Source organism: Lepisosteus oculatus, chromosome 3, assembly GCF_040954835.1.
Source record: "Lepisosteus oculatus isolate fLepOcu1 chromosome 3, fLepOcu1.hap2, whole genome shotgun sequence".
Lineage (NCBI taxonomy): Eukaryota > Metazoa > Chordata > Actinopteri > Semionotiformes > Lepisosteidae > Lepisosteus > Lepisosteus oculatus.
In genome coordinates this window covers 13,428,637-13,452,828 of record NC_090698.1, presented here as the reverse complement: position 1 = coordinate 13,452,828, position 24,192 = coordinate 13,428,637, and the positions used below count along the sequence as shown (strand labels likewise).

At 39.1% G+C, this 24,192-nt stretch overlaps 1 protein-coding gene across 2 annotated transcripts in view; it reads right to left on the bottom strand.

Annotated features, from left to right (window-relative positions):
- Positions 1-7,197, bottom strand: part of unc5ca (unc-5 netrin receptor Ca) — a 178,148-nt gene extending 170,951 nt beyond the window's left edge. For both annotated transcript variants that reach the window (XM_015340405.2, XM_015340406.2), the window contains exon 1: positions 6,678-7,197. In XM_015340405.2, the coding sequence (XP_015195891.1) occupies positions 6,678-6,792 (115 nt within the window). In that variant the 5' untranslated portion in view covers positions 6,793-7,197. The remainder of the gene's footprint in view (positions 1-6,677) is intronic.
- Between the last annotated feature and the right edge of the window lie 16,995 nt (positions 7,198-24,192).

The window sequence follows — 24,192 nt, the reverse complement described above, 5'->3', positions numbered from 1 at the left end:
TGCAAGCAAAAAGGGAATTTAATTAAGAAACTGCATGCTGACGTGCCAGGAACTCCAGAGGATTCTGTGATGCTTGAGGACCTAAGGAGTCCACCCCTCCTGCAGGACAGCTCGCTCTGTGCCAAGCATAGCAACTTCAATAAGAAAGCATGGCCTTTGAGATGCTACTAGAGGCTGTGTGGGAATACTGGCAGTGTGTGGAGAATTCACAGCTGTCTTTTTACCTATCCTAGTGACAAAGACACCTTTTCCTGTATTTTTCTCCAAACAAGGTAAAATAAAAATACAGAAACAACATCATAAATAATAATGAAAGAACAGCATTTGATTTGGTCTTTCTAAACAGTTAAATATTATTTAAATACCCCTGTCATATCAGTCTGGAAATAAGATGAGGGAAACTGGGGCTTTCGCTATTTTTCAATATTTTTTACTTAATAACTTCCCATGTATAATATTGTTAGGAATGACAGTCAAACGATGATCCACTAAGAAAACTCATTTAAAAGAAATGAACTGAAAGGAACGGAAGAGCCTCAGTTTCTCACAAGTAATCAGTCTGAAGCTACACAGCACGTAATAGACTGGTGCCCCTTTGTATACAAAGCTGCAGTACCTGAGCACTCTGTATCAGGCACTGGAACCAAAGATCAAATGCTTTCCTTTGTAGACTTTCTCTTTTATGTCACTGAAAATACAGCTTTCTTTCCTGGGCGTACTATGTAAACACTATCCAGATTTTATAAGCGATGGAAAATTTTTATGGTTTCCATAGAAATATTTATCTTCATCTTTAAAAAAAATACAAGGCTTTTGTGGCAACAAACCAGTCAATCCCTGAGTGAAGTAGTGCTCTCTGGTTCTTTGTTCAATACGCACAATCAATACAAACCAAAGCAGTAGTTTTTCATGCGAAGCAGTAAATTCTCCTCAAGCAACTCGGTTTGCCTGCGCCCAGAAAACTCAAGCATTCCTGCATCATCCAGCAAGACCACAGTCAGATTTAAGGAATGATAGATCCAAGCGTTTAAGCATAGAGAGCACAATAAGCAGGATAAAATATGTGCTAGAGGCCCCAGAATCACAGAACCCTTCAACAGCAGACAAGATACAGCTGTTTCTACTGTAAAACTTCTACAATTGACATCTGAAAGCTCAGGCCACACCACTGGACTACAACAGTTTCAACAGTTTAACTTTTCTGGCAACATAATAATCCTACACTTAAATCTTTACGTTTGTTGCTTATTAAGTCACGTATTCAATATAAGATGTTGTTACTGACTTTCAAGGCTTTATTAAATATGGCTCCATCATGCACCTCTGAACTCCTCCATGTTTACACTCCCTCCAGTAAGCTCCGGTACCCAGGACTAAACTTTCCGGAGACCATGCTTTTTCTGTCACTGCTCCATTGTCATGAAATGCCCTGCCACAGACTCTTCAGGGGATAAATTCTCAGATTCTCTTCAAATCCAAACTCAAAGCTCATCTCTTTACTAGAGCCTACAGTACGTCTGATTGACCTACATTCTATTTGTATGAACTGTATGGTCCTGTTTATTTTTTCTTTTCTTTTACTTTTTATTGCACTTTTGCTGTCTTTTTCTTCATCACTATATACAGCATCCTTGGATTTGAAAAGCTGCTATTATTGAAAACTTATTATTGTTAAGAAATGTCATTCATGGCAGGCACAACACCACTGAACTATTGTAAAGAATTTTTAACATGTTTGTTTCACATGCTGTTCACGGTTACTTTTAGCTAACGGCTTTTTCATAGACCAAGAGTTTTGTGCAGTCACCGCGAATTTAGTGAAAAATGTCAACCGTCTTTGAGAATAAATGTTCGACCTTTAAACAACATTCTGCGAACAGCTTGGTGCCCGTCACTGGTGACGAACCGCGGAGAAATCTGTTGTAAACATTTCTGGACAACAGACCACTCAGTCGTAATGGTTTTGTCCATTAAACAGAATGTGCAGCTGCAGAACTGTGCTTTTGTTCTGACCAAGACACACAAACATTGCCTTCAGTTAAACTAATACTGTTTACAAAAATACAATTTGTTATCCCTTTTTATTTCAGAGACCAGAATAAAGATACATTCTGCATGAATAACAGTCATCATCACCACATTTTCTGCCATCCAAACCAATCCCACCCCCTTTCCCCTTCTCCTGTGAGAGTATTTTCTGGAATTTACTCTATCACAACAGGGCTTTCTTCAACAAATAAACATACCCCTTTCTTAACAACAAGGACTAATCAGCAGGACTCATTACACATCACAATAGGAATGACATTCACCACTATAAACTAATAATGTTTCAATCATGGATGGAAATGTGACTAAGATGTCATGAAACCTGTGTCAGAAGAACTGCTTGTGGTTTAAGATGAATTTTTCAGCAGTTTTAAAGCTTGTACCAAATGCAAAGAACCAAAACCAGAAAAACATTTTTTTCAACAGATCTATTTTAGAATATTCATTATGTACTTGAAAATATATAAAAGACAATTGTAAGATATGTGTATAGCACCTCTTCCTTAAAAACTTTGATGGCTTAGAAAGCGAAATTCTGTAAAAATATTAGTGTTTGAAAATGATTAGCTGTTCTATAGTAAATAGAGGATGTATAACGCTGTGTGTCCTACAAAATATACAAAGACAACATGGTTTTGCACAGATCTGAATAATACTGTGTCTTAAAAAAGCAGCAAAATGTAGTCAGGGGTCATTGATTTTTTTTCTCAAAACTACGGGACCGGGGACTCATATAATCGGCTGGTGACCTGTGACAACAGAACCCCGACCACAGAGACCTAAAAACGTGCTAAAACAGAAGCTGAAGGCACTTCTCCAGCCGCCGGGAGTTGTGTCACTGCTGTGTGAACTGTGTTCCGAGTTCCTGACATGGCCGGGCTGGGCCCATCTCCCCCAGACTCTCTGCTCCCTTTTAAAAACATGATGGGACTGACTCATCACAGCACTGCAGCTCCAGAGCCACAAGCATCCAATGAAAGTTACAGTAATTTCCCTGGCCACGGCCTGCGAAATTCCCAGCCCTCCTCCGGGTCAGCCAGCATGGTTCTAGATTCAGGATAGTCCTTCTCAAGCCAAACCAGAGTGCTGCCAGAGCCACTGGTACCAGCTCTTGTAAAAGACACATCTCAAGGTACCCGGATTTAACAGGAGAGTGCCTGCTAAATTAATATTCTGCTTCTACTTGTAGTAACCTTTCAGATTAAAATATAGTTTGCCTGAGACATGCAGTTGCAAAATGCCTATGCTCATCACACCATGAATTGGATTAAATAGAAACTCTTGCCCTTGCAGTGTGCAGCACTCTACTTCAGAAGCAACACTGACTGTAATTTAGAAGTCGTTTGTAGTCATTATTGGCTAACTAGAGAGGAACTCCACAAACCACCGTGAAGAAGAATTTTAAATCAATCACTTCACCAGGTAAGCCTTTACATGTATAAGGAATCTGACACCACAAATTCAAGCACGTGCAGGAGGTTTAAATTTAATGGTATTAAAGCTTCACATAAAAAAATAGGCATTACATGCAAACCATTAATCATTTCTGTTAGGAACTGTCCAGCTGTTACTTTTAAAAAACACCCATTGTGTCTCAATCAGTGGGCCAGTGCTTTGGTTTTTCAACTACGGTCTCACAGGTAACCAACAATTTATACAGATCTACAGCAGAAAATTTAAAATCTTATTCTAGAGTGAACAATCAAAAATCCATGTTATTCTTCACACTAGCCCCTAATGCACACCATTAGATTTTACTTTTCTTTTTCCTTAAAAAAAAAACTTTCCGAATCGCATGAAGTAACGGAATTCATCAGAAGAATCGAGGAAAACTGGTGTCCGATTTAGACGCATCTCACACGCGGACTTTGTCAATACAGTGTGTTTCCGCGGGTCTGACAGTGTTCGCTGTGGTTTTAAGTTCGTAAGCAGGCGTGAGGACAGAAGTGGGCTGAGTACGACACCTTGCTCATTTCTTACTAAGTGAGAAGCACGCACCCCAAATTGCCAACGCGCCGCCAGAAGTGACCCCCGTTCGGCGACAGCTCTCGTGGGAGCAAATGAACGCTTTTCTCTCCGTTCGTGTTATATTATCAAACACGGAGATAGCTCCAATGTCAGGAAAATAATTCAGTCTAATAGCCCACGGAGACAATGAAATGATTCAATGAAAAGATTCCAAATTATTTCATGTCATTACACGTTAAAGAGAAAATTCAAACGACTTTGATGTATATAGAATCCGCCTGAAGAATAAAAAGAAAAATAAAGATTTCGCTACACCTATTTGAAGAGGGTGAAATTCATTTTCTCTTCAGCCCTCGAGTGCCAAAGCATGGCATTTATCAATGGATTTCTCCAGCGCTCCCCACTGCGTCCATTCGCGTCTCCCCAAATTGTCTCTCAGCACCCCGCAAAACACCACAGCGCCAATGAAATTAACCAGACCCTGTCGAGCCCAAACAACCCCATCGCCGGAATAAACAAGAAGTTAGAGAAACGGAGTAACTAGATACTCTCTTTCTATATTGTTTATGTGAATTTAAACATTCAATAGTCTATACACTCTGATCTGGAATAAATACACCTATTGGTCACGTAACCAAAGGCAGTACAACCCTGTTTCAAAGCCGGCAGAACAAGCGCACGCACTGTAGAACAACCATATAAGCTGTGTCCTTGCGTGAAGCGTTGTTAAAGTCAAAACAGCCATAAGTAGTTGAATAATAATAATAATAATAATAATAATAATACACAGAGATTCGAATTATTCGTATATTGTTATATACGCATTACGATCAGCTTTACAAAGTTTCAGTCATTAACTTATTAAAGCTGCATATTCGATATAAAATAATTATACATTTACAGTAAGAGTCTGTATAAAGCCCGCCGTAGTTAACATACTGTAGGTTATAAATGCTGCAAAACAACTGAAATCGGTAACAACGGAGGCTACTTGTAAAATATTTTATTTCTAAAACGTTTACTATTTACAGCACAGCATACAGAGGGAGTGAAACAGTCCGCGGCTCGGAGTGCAAAAATAAGTAAATTAAACATTCTTCGAAGGCAGCAAGAGAGACAGGAATGGGAATTATTTACTCTGTAATCCACGACTGAAAATAGTACTTCCAAGCAAAAGAAAAATAATTTTCGGTCCATAATTTAAGACTATTAAAATGTATCGAAATAATTAAAGGTATAATAATCGTAGGAAAATATTCCCAACCAGCTGGAAAACAATGAAAATGATAAGTGTACAGTTCGGCTGAAATGCAGTAATAATATTTATGGTGCTAGGGGCTCGTTAACTTTCCGCTTAAATATATAATGTCAACGATATTTGTTTACCAACCACACTGCAACTGATTTTAAAATAGATTACGTATATTTCATACAGCATTTTATGTATGGTATTTAGTTTACCAAACTTAATCCAAAATGGTTCAATAACTGGCAGCAGCCGAGACTACACTTTCTTATAAATTAAATCGGTGTATTCTGTACAGTATATGCTGCTTATTGAAGTGGCCCGTGAGCTACCCTGTATTCGGCAGAAATGCCTATTATTTCCAAAGAACTTATACGCGGGCAATGTCGCGCCAGGTACAGGAAAGCGGGTCTCAGCGTATGAATTGTTCGGGGCAATTAATCGGTTATGATTCCAGTTTTCCTGCCCATTATGCAACTGTTGGTGAGAGCAAAGTCATACTGTAGCTCCACTCCGTTTTCACTGGAAATCTCTGCCCGAGGCCGCCGCTATCACACACCTTCAGTGCCTGATTCCCATATTTTGATTCTCCGGCATTTCTACATCTGTAATGATCCCTGCCAATGTTGGATGAATCGAGACAGGAGGCAAAGCTGTCAGACTTTGGTTTTAAACAGACGACTTTCTTATTGTATTATTCTAACTTTTTTTTTCTGCCAAATAAAGGAAGTCTGCACCGAAGTGGACGCATCCTTGACCGATTTAAGAGAGCCTTTGAAGCGGTGCCCGTTCTGTCCTGTGTTTGTTTGGAGTCCAGCATGAACAAATGTTTGCTTACGACACACAAACTAAACAGACTAACCCTATTAAATTTCGTGGACTACTAATTATTCCGTAATAAAGCCGTTTTCCAATATTTACATTGTGGATTACTTCTTAATCGGGAGCATGAATGCACATGGTGCCTGTAGCACTTGGCTACTTCTAAGTTAACACAGCCGACCATAAACCTCCCCACAGTATTGAGAGCACAAGCTCTAACTATAGTCGGCGCACACAAAACCTGTGTCCGCCTGAAGTTTTTTTTTTGCGATTCCCTCAAAGTCAAAGAACCTGCTGTGCTTTCAATCGTCCTATCACGCTAGTGTTTGCATTGCGCAGAAATTATTCTCGGTTCTACTGCTTCGTTCGATCGACAGGAATATCGAACTTTTCGGAAACAAAAACTTAAACGTAGCTGGTATTTACAAGAGTAAGATGTATAAAACTTTGCAAGTGTTCTTTATGAAGCGCCTGCCCGTGCAAACACGCTACATCAGAAGTTACTACAATATAATGTACGTGTGTATACATACAGTATGTGCTTGAAGCGCGTCCCACAACGCCCAGGTAACGGGACATCTTAGTTTCTTACCTTGAGCGGAAGCCGTGCTGATGACGAACAACACTGCGAGTCCAGGTAAGATGCACATTTGCAGTACGTATCCCAGTCCTGTTCCAATGTGTCCAGTCTGCTGACTTTTCCCCATGATACGAAGGATGTAACAACTCCTCGTGGAACACAAAATCCGCTGCTTTGCGGCAGGACCGCTCAAGAACTTTCTGCTTTGTTCTTCCTGGCTCGGGAAGAAAACAGGTTCGTGGGGTCCCAGGACTGGTGTCAGACCCACTTTAGTGTAAAGCGAGTGCCACCGCCCTCTAGCATAGACAATTTCCTTTTGAAGACAGCAGACAAGGTTCCGCTGTGTGTTTCTTTTAATGCGCTTTTAGTAGGACACACTGCGGGGTTTGGGGAATCAGGACTGTTCGGTGCATTTTTTTTTTCAAAGTGTGTTATCCTCCACGGCTGCTACCTCGTACTCTCGACAGAGAGCATCCTACTGGAACTCTGCCTCTCTCTTTCTACTCCAAGCGGTGAGACTGAGAGAAATTCTTGTCTTAGCCACACTTCCCAGCCAATGGAGCTCCAACGTACTCCTGCCTTCTTTACGGAGACTGTAAATAGCCGGACTGGAGTTCGGAATGGGTGTTTACTCTGCCACAGAAGAAATTTTACAAACAAGCCCCTTTTAGAGAATTATGTCGCATCAGCGCACACGTACAGTTTAGCCGGTGTTTGCGCGTTGCACACCTACCGTGCAGTTAACATCAATGTAACGCAAAAAACAACCATCACCACCTCCATGTAATTTGGTTAATTCACAGATCTTTTATTCCACTGACTTGACATCAATTAGGACATCTCATAATTTTATTTGTTCAAGACTAAAAAAGGTTAGTTTTTTTCAGCCTGTTAGACCAGGGAATACTTTTAAGTCCCGCAATATATTTTGTTATTTTTCTCTGGATTGAGAGAAAATCCAGAGCAGCAGTATCTTTCTAGTCCTTTCCAGCATCTTTCTAGTGGTGTCCAAAATTATACATAGTTTTCTAAATTACACTTTGCTAGTGCGTTGTTTATATTTCACTCTTGATTAAAAATGTATGCTTTTAAATAAGTGTACTAAAATCATTGCAGAGGATGCAAATACTACTGACCATTAGTATTGCGGTTGGGCAGCACAGTGGTACTGTGGTTAGCATTGCTGCCTCACAGCGTTGGGTCCTTGGGTTCAATTTCAGACTTGAAGTCCTATCTGTATGGAGTTTGCATGTTCTCCCCATGTTCATGTAAATTTCCTCTAGGTGCTCCAGTTTCCCCCCACTGTCCAAAGACATGGTAGTGGGTTAGGTGGCTTCTGGGAAAATTGGTGTGAGTGTGCGTTATTGTGTCTATGTCTGCCCTGCCCTGTGTCTGGGGAAGAGAGGTGCTAGAGTACATCTCAGGAGCTGAATGGCTGAACAAAGGGAGGAATACAACATGCTACAGAAGGGTGCAGCAGGAACCAGCAGGGCAGAGAACCACACCAAACACCCTCGCACCATGATGTGGGCCTGCGCCGGCTTCTCTGACTTGCCAAGGCTCTGAGGAGCGATGATTGAGGTTGTAAAGCTAATCCTCATGTGACCACCAGCAGCAGAGGGAAAGGACACGACAGCAGGTCTCCACCACCACCCTGCCCTGCTGCAGGGAGAACTGACCCTCCAGGCACACCTACACAGTGGGAACAGAAGCAAACACAGAGGGAGCAGCCTGCAGGGCCCACACATGTCTGTCCTGCTGTCACAAGTATAGAAAAACAACAGCAACACACATTGAAGCTCAGGCCATGATGAACACCATCATCACACAATTGTGATAACATGCACTTAAGGCTTTAAGCCTTTACACTACCCTTGCTTCTTGCTTGAAGAAGAAGTGTGCAAAGAGAATCCCACAGCACAGACATTTTGCCTATCTTAACTTCTTGCTTGTGCCTTGTTTAGAGGAAAATGTGCACTAGGATAATATGTGCTGGAATATGGGTTACACCCAAATATTAAGGTTGATGCTTCAGCTCCTGGAGACTCACATACCCGATTTAATACTGAATGCTGATTTAACGATTCCTTATATATCCTGCTGGACTATGGCTCTTCGGTACTGGACACAACTTCTATATAGCAGTTCCTGCTCACAAACCTCATTCTAGTCATGGGTCAGGCAGTAAAATGATTGATACAATTGACTCCTCTAATCAGCTAGGGCACACTGTACAAACCTAAAGTAGTAAAAAACCTTTTTAGAACTTCATCAGAGCAGGCTACATGAAATAGGTGGAATGGGTGAAGATATTCTCCTGATAACATTTGTCTAATTAAAACAGCTAGTCTTCATGAAAAGGTCATTTCTAAATTTCGGACTATTGTTTAATGTATCACAGCTGGTTCACACTTCTGTGCTGTCATTGCTAATACTCACTGCTTCCCTGGGACGTGTCTTCCCATCATGATGCACTATATACTGGCTGGTTAAGCCCCTCTCATGTGGGAAGACCTCATTGATTCAGTGCACCGATAACACCAAAGGTCTTGGTGACTAAACTGAATTGGTCTGTCTTCCTTTCATAACTCCTAACCAGATTTGTAGACTTTTACATCACCTTTAATTATGCAGACTGTTAGTGCAGATCACTGTGAGGATTTCACTTACAATGGCTGTTCCCTGAATTATAACCATATCACGAAAGTAAAAGCTTCATTTCCCTCTGAACTTGGATCTGGGCTCCAAACTGAACACTCCTGAAGCTATTCTGAAAGTGTGTTCCAGTCATTTAAATATCTATATTATAACACAGGACTGTTCTGCAACAACAAATAACATTTGTTGAATTAGTTGAAGATGATTTATGCGGTATAACATAAATATATTTGTTATAATATTTTTCTCTTCCTGAAATGCCCAGTGGCCAAATTAATAGCTATATATTTGTACTATATGTACAGCATGGGCTATATAATATAAACTACTGTCCTACACATTTGAAGTTTGCATCACCTTAATATTTTTTATAATGAACATTGTGAACTGTAAATATTTCAAGTGCATTTCTACTTTTGTTAAATTAACATTTTTTATTTTAGAAATGAATGCAATATATGTTCCCATTCTAATTGAAAAACATTCAAATACAATGATGTACAGTACAACCCATAAAATTAAATAAGTAATTTTAGGTATTTCAGTTTCTGAGGGGTTCACAAACATCTCTGCACTATATACAGTATGTACTGGGGACTCAGGCATTCCTGTCAACAGACATTGTGAGGATATTCCTTTGGTCTTATTGTTTTTGTTAAATTATTTCATTGCAGTTTTTATTTAGCAAAGCCTAAAAAACGTTTCTATTTATTTCTCAAATATTTATCATGCTGCACTCTCTTAAGTGCACAGCCCTGCTTGAGCTGGAAACACTCTCTTATCTTAAAATATCTTTGCATTTGAAAAAAAATACACTTAAGGGTCACACTTCACACAACAGAATGATTCGATTAAACCAGGAGTTAAATAGAATTGCACATGAAAACCTTTAGTAAAAAAGTGTCCACAGTTGCAGAGTCTCTAACAGACTTGGGCAAGAGGTTCCACAATCATGGATCTGTCCAAAAGAAGCTATTGTCACACATTAGGTAGAGCCTTATATTTGGTACAATGTGAAGACACAAATCAGTATTTCTCAAATTTAAGAGATGAGTTGTACTCTTGCAGTAAGTGCTTAAAGATAATCTAGAGCTAGGTCAATCATTTGCCTCATACTGTATGTAATCAGGCGAACTCTAGAACCTTCTCTAAAGTTCACAGAGAGCAGGTGCCATTTACTTAGGACAGGAGTTAAACACTGAGTCAGTATATTTCTGGTTAGCAGACAAGCCCAGAATTCTGGACACACTGGAGCCTATTTAGTAGCTCAGGAAATAGCCTAGAAAGCAATGTATTACAGTAGTCTAATCTTGATGAAATAATGTATTATGTGTCAACAATTTAGCCGGATAGGCAGAACAAGGAGTTCAACACCTGGTAACGTTACACAGATGGAAAAATGATACCCTTGTGAGATTTCTAGCACGGGCTTCAAGTAACAACACGGGGTCAAAAATAACACCATGGTTTCTAACTTCGGTCAAGGGTTTAATTTCATGACACTGAAATCACCAATTTTGCGTAGCTGTTGTTAGGAGGCAGTAAGCATGACCTCGGTCTTGTCACAAGAAAGTTCTGTTGCATCTATAACTTGATGTCAGACAGGCAGCAGTAGTGTCTGATTTGGTTTGCTGTATTTACTCTGATTAAGTTAGAATCACAGTGAAATCTAAGTCCATGATAGAGAACAATCTGACCCAAAGGCTTCATATAATTTCTACAATGTAAAGTAGGTGGGAAAGAACCTGTGGAATTCCATGAGTAATTGGGATTGGTGGAAATACACCAGAGGAAGTTATCTTGAGTGGGGGATAGGAACAGGGTATAGTGCAGAGGCAGTAGGTCTCATTCTAGCTACCAATTCAGTCACATAAGTAGCATTAACAGAATTAAAATGAGAGAAACTCAAACCTGGGAAAACAGGAGAGGGAGTTGTTGATCATCATCCTAGAGTCTTCACAGAGTTTACTTCACAATATCACACAACAGCCAGGTAATGTCTATGAAAGCCTGACTGAACCATACATACCTAGTGCCTTCTCATATACAGTAGAATAAACAACAACTCCTGCTAAAAACATGTGCAATTGTATGGTATAAAAAAGTTGTAGTTCAAATATCCTGCAACCTCATTGGACCCTGGTAAACATGGCATCTTCTAAAAATCATGCAGATGGTGGCTTGATGGTCTGTGCTAGACATTCACTTCATTCAACAATGATTCTCTGAAATTACCTCAATAATTACTGATCGAGTTGCTTTTAAGACATTACTTTAACTTTGTAGGACTTAGAATCTGCTCAATCTATGCAGGAATACTTGGTATAGAAGGTAACTAATCTGGTGCTGGCAAAGAGAGCTGTTTTTTATATTAAAGTCTGTATATTTTTCAATGAAAACTTTTCCTGGAGGTAAGAAATCATCTCTAATTTTTCTTCTTTTAGAAAAAAGGCAATGTTCAAAGAGCTAGGGGATGTTATCTTTTTAAATTAAGTCATACACAGTTTGCAAAGGTTCTTTTTAAGCAGATAGAAGCATATTTGTAATTAATAACATCAGGATCTGACAGGCTTTTTGAAGGGATGATTTGTTTCTGATAATGTGTAAATCCTCCTTTGTATTGTGGATGAGGCAGTTCGTCAGCTAGTCTCTTGTGCAGGTCTTTCCTTAGAGGCAGTGAAGGGGTCTGATCGCTCAGCATGGAACTACCCAATGTAGAAACCGTAAGCTACCCATCTGGGTGTACAGGAAACGTTCATATTCATGGTAACATCTTTGATGATAATGAACGTTTCAGGATCGAACTGAGGCTAACTCCCTACTTGGACTTTCCTATTTTATCTATCTAGTATTACCATTCTTATTACCATAGGACACAGCTTTATCTCCCATCCAGTGCCTGATTTTCTTGTATCAAATTCCATAAGAGATGTCTCCTTTGTCTGTGACTTTGCTTAAACTAGACAAGCTGGATGGAAGCCCCATTCAGGATACAGTGTGGGACCAAGGTAAGCAGCTATTCCATTTCAATCTTGAATCTTCCATCATACAATACGCTCTGTCATAGATGCACACTCACTCTTGGAGTGTCCTGTGACAGAGCAGTTTTAAGTCTATCTGCCTAAAATTGATTTGGATAAGACTGGTGTGACCATGCCACTGAACTCTTGACTGCTCCTGCTCAATGATCAGCTATTAGGCGTATTGTAGTTAGAATGTTCTCTCATTTTCAAAATGTGTCTGATTAACTCCCTTTCTCTACTTATTATGGTTCTTTATTTGTTGTTTTTTCTGTTTCCAAAATGTGATAAAAATGTTAACTGTTCATTTTCAACAGATTTAAAGATCCTGATTTAAAGTAGCCACAGCTACTGTAGCTACTGTACGAGGGTTAGAAGGCTAAAAATCAAATATCCTGAAGTCCAATATTTGGAGAAAAATAAAACTTTACAATCTGGTGCAAAAATTGGGTGATTATCCAGTTTACCTTGTTTTACCACCATCTTTTTGTCTATTATTATGGTATTATATAATTTACATGCATTTTTTGATTATCTATACACAATCTGTGTTTGTATACATTAGAAGTAATTTTAATAAAAGCTTGTTACATGGGACTCATTTACACAACTAGAGCAATGTCAATCAGGTGTGTTGCTCAGCGCAGCATCAGAGCATCGAACCCAGAACACTACTGGTGCAGAGTTCAAAGCTGCTTACTACTACTGCCTATATTTTAGATACTATGATGAAGCGAGAAATAAAACACTTTTTGTGTTTCAACCACATGGATTCCCTTATAAATTTCAGGTTGTTTTTTTAGCAACGCGAAAAATTATGATGAGCCAAAACAGTAAATAAACTATCAAAGCTATGTGTCACTTTTGTAATGCAGTGATAACTGTGTTTGTGCTGATTTACAATAACACAGGCACATTCCATTACACAGGAGAAATTCTGCACAAATTATAACAAATTTCACAGTATGGCAGTAAAAAATGATCTTTCATTATAAAGTGTCCAAATATTCTAAATTTTATAGCGTGACAGTAATCATAAAAGTGACTTTCCATCACCCAGTGCCCAATATTGTGTGCGCCTGGTAAAACAAAGGGAGTTACATATTTAAGAGTACATTTAAACTGCAGAAATAAAAATGAGCAAATATTATGATTAGGAATTGTGTTTCTTGTGGCACGTAAGCAATATTCTAATAAACTCTGTTTATCAACTTCCCTCTAAGCTATAAGAAATATTATACAAATGACTATCATATTATAACAACAGACTTAAACACAATCTACAACTGGTTTCCTAGTTATTATGCTTTTATTCTTGCTAATAACCTGCAGTTCTGTCCTCAATTTCAACAAATGCTGTGTGTTTGTTTGTATACTTAATTCTGTTTAGCAGGTCTTGTTGTGGCTTCCACAGGTCAAAGTAAAAGTAAATGGGTGTGGGAAGACTGGAGGTCCAGTCATGTCCTTGTGGCAAGAGAAGAATGTTGGGCTCTTGCGAAGAAAACTAAAGACAGACAGGAGGTTGTGGGATTTTCTCTGTCGGAGGCTGAATAATTACTTTTTCTGGCTGTTGCATTTTTGCCGCTGTCCTTAATTGAAATGAGCCTTTCATTCAATGACACAGTGTGAAACCCTTGCTGATTAAGAACCCCGATCCAGAGCAAAGGTTGAGCACTATATTAAGATTTTATGATTTTATGTTTGGCTGAAGCTACAGATTAATGCTTTCCAGCTCTGTGCTCATCTTTAGTGATTTTACCCTGGCTTCAACAGACATATTTATGTGCCTATGCTGCATATTAACCTTTCAAGTACATACAGTACACACATGACTTTAAACATCGCACAATGAAATATGTTAGCTGGGACACTCTTGATGTCTCCCTCCTTCAGAGACATGTGTTATTTTGGCCATGCTTCAAATATGAAAGATAAGCACAAAATTATTGTTTTGTTCCTGTCTTTCCATGTATTGAACATCCATCCATTTTCTACCAGCTTTATCCAGTACAGGGTTGCGGGGGAGTCAGAGCCTATCCTTGCAAGCCTGTATTGAACAAGGATGCTTAATGTCTCAAAAATAGAGGAAACCCACCTTTGAGATTACAGATCATCAAAGAAGCCTGCAGAAGTAATTTCTAGAATACTTTATAATCAAATTGCAAAACCCGGAAGCCTTTGGAAAGTCACTCCAAATCAAAATCAACTAAAACTTGCTGTGTTGCTTAAAGAGCCATAACTGGTTCAGTTTGACAGACCTATACTAAAGAGAAAAAAACACATTAAATTAAATTTATTTAAGCCCTATTCAGGTAGGGACGGGGTGCATGAAATGTAGGCTTTAATATCTGCAATGGCATTATATGACAACGAGTCAATATATTTGAAAGTCTCCCTACTGCTAATCCGTGAGCTTAATCAAATTGAAAATAGAAAACAAAACCGAAAACAATGGATTTAAAGGAAGGCTGGGGAGAGGGATAAGCAACAAAATCCCAGGACACAGGTCTGAGCAAACAGAAAGACAAATGCGTATGTGATCTGAAACCATGGAACACCATGTCACAAACAAGCAGTCCCTAATAATGAATTACTTTGATTTTTTTTAAACAGTTATTATCAAGTGGTTTTCAACCTGAATTCCTTTTGATATGATTTTGCTTCAGTATTAATAAAATGAATGACACCACACAACCAAGGACATGCATTTATAAAGTGGCGCACAGTAGATCAAGTGGTGACTTGCTTTGTTCGACTGATAGCAGTTGAGTTCAGTATGATTTTCTAAGATGCACAACAAGGAGTCCTGAAGTAACATGGACCTTCAGTGAAAAGTAAGATGCTGGCCATCTGCAGACATAGCGGGAGGGCCTAGACAGGGACAGGTCTTTGCTTTAGGGATTCAGATCTACTTCAGCCCTGTCGCTTCACCATCCCACTCTCCAGCTGCATGTTATAGCCCTGCTACTTGAGGAGAACTTTTCATTCTCCAGAGGCTTCCTGCCTTGATGTCTGGAGACCTGGAAAGCACTGGCGCGCATACTGGAGACAGTACTGCGGCTCCTGATTAGTGGGTGGTCAGAGCTGTGATTTAATCCAGGCCATGTCAAAGCCCCAGAGGAATTCCAAAATGTCGTAAACCACAACAGCGCATATTGGTCACAATTTGCTATCATGTCTTCATTTTGTTGACTCTGAACAAGAGAAGGAACATGTCTGCATTCTAGAATCTACTGCATCATTTAGCTGATGTACTAAATGAGGATGTCACTCAGGTGTTCACTAAGAAAGAAGTAGACACTATGCCTGTTGCAGCAATAGGACAAAGCTCTGTATTAAATAATATTAACATAGAAGAATCAAAACTAGAAGCACTCAAGGTTAATACACTCCCAGGTCCCAGTGATATCTTACCAATCCATAAGAAGGATGGCAACACTGAACAAAGTAATTAAAAACAATTAGAAATAAACCAGAGAATAATATATGTGTAAAACATGATTCTAGAGGATAATCAACATGATTTAGGAAAGATAGGTCTTGCTTAACTAGCTTATTAAAGCTCTTTGAACAAGCAACAGCAGTATTAGACACACTCGAGCCGATGAATTGGTGTATTTAGATTTTCAGAGGCGTTTGATAATGTTTCTCAAAAAAGATGAATTCTCAAATTATAGGAAGTTGCATTCAGGGAAGTGTACTGTAACTGTGTGAACTGACAACAGGTTTATGGATAACAGAGAGTACAGATAAGGGGAGAAAGCCCACGTTGGGGTGATGCCATGTAATGTGTGGAGCAGAGATCTGTACCGGGATCATGCTCTTCCTAATTTATATCAATGGTTTAGATCCTGGTAAAGTTAAACTTAAACGAATCAAATTTGAAGACACTATCAAATTACCAAAATAGGAGGATTAGCAAAGGCTACAGGAGAGGCAAATGAGAAAAATAGATACAATTCAAGTAGTGCTTGAAGCAGAATTATAAAAGAATATTGCCTTGGATTTTTACTTGTAATAATAAAGTGTTTTCATCTCAAAGGTCCTCAGAGGGCTTCACATATAGGAGAGGGGCCACTTTTTCAGAGCACACCTGGCTGACACAAAGCCGTTTTTCATCAGCAGCCCCACTGCAAAGCACACCAGGGGGAGAAATTGATTCACCAGCTGAATGAAGGGGGGATTTTAAGAAGGCCAGATTATAGAAACACTGAGTTGTATATAGTCAAGACACTGGGGTTAATGCCCTTATGCTTATGCATGGTGCCCTAGGCTCTTTAATGACCTGGTAATCAGGAAAAACCTTCTGTTGTGAAGAGCAGCACCTCCTATAGCACGGTGTCTCCAGTCACTATACTGTGGCTCTGGTTTGGAAATGCTAGTCCAGTGAGAACAGTCCAAAGTTTTCTGCATTTATACACTTGGTATGCTAACTGTCAGAGCCAGTGTACCATGCTGCAGCTGCAAACTATTAATCTGAACTGTCCAGGAAAAGGAAATAGGAAAAAAGTTTGATAATAGTGTTATCCATTAATTTTCTAGTTTTCTAACCAGTGCACCCAGAGGAAACCCATATAAACACATGGGGGAAGATAACAACTCCATGCAGATAACAACCCAGGTCCAGATTTGAACCCAGAAACCCAACCCTGCAAGGCAGCTGTGCTAACCACTGCGACACTATGTGGCCCACTATAGTTACCATAAGTTATAATTTATTTTATTTAAAAATATCTGTGTCAGCACAATCAATATTTTATGAGGTAAAGCTAAACACTTGAGGTTGCAGTCTCCTTCCTACTTCCTACAGATTTGGGGACAGAAATATAAGCAATATATATATAATATATATAAGATATCATATAAGCAATGAAATTAAAAAACCCTAGTACCCTAGTATAGACACTAGTATTTTAATTGTGGTAATAAAGGTGTCTTAAACCTGAATATATCAATACATTTTCACTCATAACACAGAGCTTCTGTTTGTAATGGAATTAAATAAAGCAGTACTAAAGTTACTAATGGGGCATTTACTAAGATGTAGTATTGGTAAGAGTTCATAGTACATTCCTGCGATATCAGCAGGACAGAGCACCATGTTTTGAGTTCCTCCTTTTGCACAGAATAAATATTAGAATTACCGGCAAGCGAGAAAAACTCTCAATGCCCCTGATTTTCTTTTCCTGGTTTTCTTCTGAGCAGTCAGAGCTCTTTGGAATAAGGGGCATCTTCTACATAGAAATGTACAACAGCTTTGTACAGTTTTGTTTGGTTTTCTTTTTGAGCCTGATTAGAGAGTTCCCATGATCAAAAAGACCATGAAGTGTCAGGACAAAGTGCAGAGCTCCTTTTGGCTGTATTACACAGGACTTGGAGTGGCTTCTTCGAGCTTCTGTCAGGGACAAGAATAGGCTGCACATCGGCACGGTTTAGCCATTAATCCCTATTAAAACACGAAGTCTGGTTTTCAAATCCCAGTAACCTCTATTGAACAAAATCTATTTAAATCTTTCTGTGAAGACAAGAGAGAAGTTGTATATTAAAAAAAAAAAGTTTTTACAGGCAACAACAGTAACAGTAGCAGCTTGTAATTGCTTGTCTTTAAAGAAATGACGCAGAATCAGAAATACACCCTTCAATAATATTCTAAATAAAAATATTCACTTGTTTATCGTTTGTAACGTGACATTTTTTCATCTTTATGATTGAATGGAATCTTCTATGGAAATTTGAAGGTAACAAACAGGACAAAATACCACAAACAATGGGTGAATTTAAAGAAAAAAATAATCAAGAAGTTTAACTTAAAGCGCTGGATGAACACATCATAATTTCCTTAAAAATAATGACAAGCTTCTTCACATTCAAATCACCATGATTTTTATGACTTTCAATAATCTGAACAATACGTCTGATTTATTGTTAATGCTATGTGAATTATGCCAAGTGGTTTTTGATTAGCTTATTACTAATTCATGCAAAATTAAAAATCAAATAATCCTTAATTGTATCACTAGTTTCCATCAATGCCCAATATTGTCATAATTAAATCATGTTAAGTGCCTGCAGTAGCATTTTTATTTATATTTAAATTGCAGGCTCTGGTATACATTACACCCATCATTAAGGGCTTGCACAAATACAGGCCCCAAATTAAAAACAGATTTTTATACAAATATGGTGCAAAAGTGTCTCAGTCTGCTAATACAACAGAAGCTGGAGTATATGGAATTGCAGTAGACTGGTACTATATTGTCATGAAAAGCAGAGAAATTCAATGAAAAAATTAAAACATGCTCAATTCCACGATTTCTGGGGGAGGCATATATCTGTACATCCAATCTTTATTATCATGTTATGCATGTCAGGATGAAAAAGAATTATATTCAGATATTAGAGTGTAACAATCTCTGCCATCAATGAAATGTGCAAACATGATTTTTATTCCAGATTTCTATATACAGTAAGAACAGAAATAATGAATTCAACATACAAGTCATCTGAAGTCAACTGAATGTCAAAGATATTGTTAATAATATATTCAATTACACCACATTACATTGATATTAACAGAAACAAAATGTCTATACAGTACAATATTTGTCCAGTTTGTTATTTTACAAGTTAGTCTTTTGGATTTTTTGCCATGCTGTTGAAACATTTCCTTCAAACAGTTTTCTCTATTTTTTATACTCGCTGTTGCAGTTAATTGATAGATCACTACTTTCTTGAACAATCTGAATTCATTTTGCTGTATTTTGAATACTAGTTAAAGAACCCACAGCCTTTGTATGTTTAATTTGAGTTTGGAAGGTGAAAACTCTATTTCCAGGAAAAAAATAACATGTAAACCCTACTGAAAACTACTGAAAAAGCGGTACTTAACAGTACGAAAAGTATTGCTTGAGAATATTTTGCACTGAAATCGTTTTTAGGATTCAGGTTTTTCCGAGTTGCAGAATTCAGAAAGTTAACAAGAGCACTGTGCTTTTTGAGGTCTTTAGAAAAGGAGCCTCTTGAATTGCTGCTCTCATTAATTGAGAAAGGAGAACCATAACTATGTATCACATAGAGATTTTTCATCTTTGCATATTTTATATTGTTGTTGTTGTCATTCAGAAATAATAAGTACCACGGAAGTTGGAGCTAATTTATTAGCTGTTATATTCCTGTCATTTTTAATTGAAAGAAAACGGTCTCACCGTAGTATTATGTCTTCACGGAGGTATTTTAATAAGTGAAAGTGTTACAGATCTGTGACAAGATCAAAACATTGACCATGACAGAGAATCTCAACTTAGGTTAATTATAAAAAAATAGTGGAAAATCTACAGTATGTGTGTGCAACTGGAGGAGACTATGAATTGCTGACCCCCTCAGTGTTTAGGCACTGTCAGGCTCACTGTCAAGGGTCATGTGATGCAGCTGTACTGTAACCTTGGCAACTGACTCAGCCCATGGACTTGCCTGTGACAGCAAAGCATCATGACACCCAAAGTCTGTGCTCTGTCTGTGCACAAGCTCCAATGTAACAGTCTGAGCCTCAGAGTTGAGTATCTTTTTTAGCTTTCAGCATATCAACCACACACAATTGTGACAAAAAATCTAAAACACATTCATCAGCCTTTACTTCAAAAGTTTCAGATTAAAGACCAGCCTGGGACATAAAAAAATATGTTTTCAAGTCATACAAAATTTCTAAAAAAGTTTGTTACATGGGAAGCATAGAATACAGTTGGTTACTTTTTATACACAGAGTAACAAAATGTCACTCTGCCCACTCTAATGTACAATATCCCTACAACTGGCCACATTACTAAAAATCTTTTTACTCAGTGGAAGCAAAACAATCCAATTGATTTTGAAATACTGCAGGGCCAAATTCCTGTTACAAACAGATCCACAGTGAAGCTGCAGTGTAGAAGTAGTAAAGAAAGTTAATACAGTCCATACTTGGCTGGTAAAGAGGATTTTCAAATTGTATGAAGCATTTCTGAATGAGCCTCTATTAAATCACTTGCTATGAGGAACATTTATTCAAAAATTTGTTCCCTTATTTTCCCAGTGCCATACCCACTGAGACTAACTGAACGAAGCTACCAAACACCAATTTACAGAAATCAAAAACTATGAACACTGTCCTGATCTTGAACAAACATTTCCACTAATGTTTAATTAAGGTAAGGCAACTTAATAAGGAACATGGAGAAAGTGACAAGATTGAAATAAAAGGTTAAATGTGTTTGGAAATCTGTTTTCAGGTCTAGAGGAGTGATTAACAGATGGCACTATGTTAAACCTTGCAGGAGCCCTCAGAGGGTTAGGCTTCAACAAACTGTAATACCTAAACTATAGCTTCAAGCTTGATACCAGTGAGCACTGTCTGGATAGAACAAGAATTGCCTTAAGACAAAACAACCCTATTAAAGCAGTCCAGGGAAGCTTTGCTGCCCTAATGGTCAGCACCCCAAACCGGAACACACCGAACACTGATTTGAGGGAGAGAGGGGTTTTCATAACATCTTCCTTTTACTTCAAAATAGCTGTGATTTTACAGGCCCTCAGCATATGATTCTGCTTGCATACTCATCACAAGCATTACACCCCGGGGGCTCATAATAAATTAATGACAGATGATTACATTTATACTTGACTAAGTAAAAAATAACACTTATAACATGACATTCATTGTATGTTTTAAGACTACCTAAACAGAGAGGTACAAGTTTAAGGAGGCAAGTTGAAGTAATTTGTGGTGATAGAAGATGATGTAAAACTTACTGAAGCCAGACAAGTTTCACCGTCTTCCCATGTTGATGATTTGCAGGAGACCAACCCTGCTTCACCTTGCCTGCAACTCCAGCTTCAGCTCCCTGTCTGAACAGAGTTCCAGCCCAACTCCATCACTGCTCCAGGCCCAGTAAGGATCCTAACTGAACATAGCCCCAGCAAAACTCCAAGCCCAGTACATCTCCAAACACAACTAAGCACCAGACCCAGTACAGCTCTATAACTAATACAGATCCCAACCCAACACAGCTTCATAACCAGTAGAGATCCAGACCCAACACAGCAATAGACTAGGTGTCACGATATTAGTTCCCCCTCCTTAAGGGTGCTCCAGCCCTTTTACTCAAGACTGTATTCTATGCACCTGCTCCCTATTCCCAGCCCACCTTAAAAGCCAGGCGCTGACGCTCATCCGGGCTCTGCATCTGATTTCCATATCGTGCGAGTCCGGGACCTGGAAGCGCCTGGTCCCGTTAAGGTTTTAACCTCTGTTCCCCGTTCCCCGTCCGCCGGTTCCGACCCGGCCTTCGTGGTTTTTAATCCTTCTTCTGATGGATCTCCTGGTTTTGGATTTACTCGTGTGTTTTGGATACTCTAAGGATTACACTTTTGGATTGTTCGCCTCGGCCACACCTCCCCCGTGCACCAGCACACCTTGGACACGCCCCCCTGTCTTCTGCCCCGTTTTCCTGCATGACGTTTCCCTAGTGTTTCCCCACTCCGTCGGACTGTGTCGTCCGCATAGGGTCCGGAAAGAACTGTTCGTTACACTAGGTGCATCTTCAAATTCAACACATCTCTATGCTGCCTACTGCTACTGTTGATGTAAAGTCAAATGCTGATGTGTTGCTGCAATAGTGGCCCTGTTTAGTACAAGAGAAGCTGTACTTGGCTGAGGTGCCAATGGTATGAAGCTGCCATCTGTGGGATTATGACTTAATGCCTCTAAGTCAGAATCTCCTTTAAAATACTGCTGTCCCATATAGGTTTTGTATTTCAACATTCTAGACAAGAACAAAGTCAGAAGAATAAAATAAACTTAATGCTGAGCATTAGATTTGAGGAAATGTTGGTAAGCATGCATTTTGCCTTCAGTTTCTAGTTCCTGTCTACTGTTTGTTTTCTACGATTCTCACCTCTTCTGCCATAACAATTATTTTCAGTGATTTCTATTTGGTTCACAAAAATGTGTATTTTCAAAAGACAACATCAAGCAGGGATGCATTTACTGCACCTACTTTGGCAGTGGACTTTTTCCAAAGCAAAATGCCATTTTTTCCTGTCCACACTGCCCACACAGTGTCTGGTAATCAACATTGGGAAGATTGTTTAGCAAAATATGGGTTGCAGTTAACATGGTAAAATGCAGCTTAAATAGAACAGGAAGAACTCACAGTACATTGAGTACTACACTATACCCAATAAGCATGACATCAGATACCAGAAAAGTAGCAGTAGATAACAAGTCCTTTAAAATGTATCTATATGACAGGCTATCACACTGGAGTTTTCTTCTGAAGCTCCTTATCTTGAATGAGAAAAAACTAATAGCCGTCCTTATAGGAAACAGAACAAGACAAAAGTTCCTGTTAGAAAGAATGTGACTCCACTACTGTTATTGGAAGGGACAGAAAATCAAAAAGTGATAGATCATAAAATAATAAAAAAACATTCAGGAAAAGTTTGTTTTGTTTCCATCTTTAGCTCTTTCTACCACTTCTTTTCAGAACAATTCCAAGTGGTCTTCAGTGATATAAAGTGCCAGATGACCCCTGGTCCAAGCCTTAATGAGCAGCCTACTGCTGCCTCTGTGCTGATCTCTGACATGTTACCTGTGTCTCTGCACAGATATGCTGTTCTCCCCATTCCCCCCACACACTGTAAGTCTCCATATCTCCTGTAATGCCTGCTCTTGTGATCTACTTCTGAGCATATGTGTCTGGCCCTGCACAAAGCCTTGCTGCCAGATACCGCTGTGTGCATTGATGTGTTACATACAAAGAATGTGAAGACTCTTCGTTTTAACGTGTTGAGCTCTTAAAGTATCAATGCCATAACTGCAACTACTATCCTTTCGTGCAATGGTAGCGGAGCTTAATAAAATTAACATAGCATTGACTACCTGGCGTGTGTTTGTCACCTGCGTTGTCATGGTTACAGGTACTGGGTCAATGTAGTCATGGACTGCTTGGGGTGGACAAGATAAGAACTTCGCCACGATTCGCAATTTAGTTGACCAGCGTTAACTACTTCACCATGACAAGTGTGTCAGCACAAGGCAGTGGCATGAAAAGACACAGCATTGGGGATGAAAAGTGGGGGCGGCCTGTAAGCAGGAGTGCTGTACTACTGAGCCTTCAGTCACGGTCCCAGTCCCAGTGCACAGTCGCCAACAAAAAGAGACTCTCAGGGAAATAAGAACACATCTGCCTGTTTGCAAGTGGGAACAGTATAGCAGAATCCTGTAAAAATGTGATGTGAATGTGCACAGGTAGTGTTTGAGTTTTTCAGATATACGTTTTGAGAATTAGTGTGCAGCAACAACATTCATTTTAATGAAAATGGAAATTGACTCAGGCTTTCTGACAGATCATGGAATTTCAGGGTCGCATCAGCCATGCCAGCTCTTGTCACTTTTTTGGAGTTTCACTAGAAAAAGCTGCTCTGGGGAGCCGTGTTTGTGACAGGGCAGGCAGGGCGAGATCTTCCCCTTAGTCACAGCAAAAACAACTGTTTTGCATTTCAAAATCATCAAAAGAAGTCATGTGGGTTTGAGGGAAAAAAATGAAACATGACAGCGTGTGCTATATTTTCATTGGTGACATTGTCACTTGAGTGAGGAAAAGAGAAATAAATGTATTTTCACATCTGCGTGATTTTTCACCTCTTGCCCTAAAAAGCTAATTTATTTCAATTTTGAGATTGCAAAGAATAGCAGCTGAAGGCAAGATCAGTTGGCATGTACTGTATGTGGTGCAAAATTGTAAATAATGTCCCAGCTTTTTCTTTCTGTGCCTGCTGTTCCATTCTGCTCAGTCCGTGTGTGTGCTCTCCAC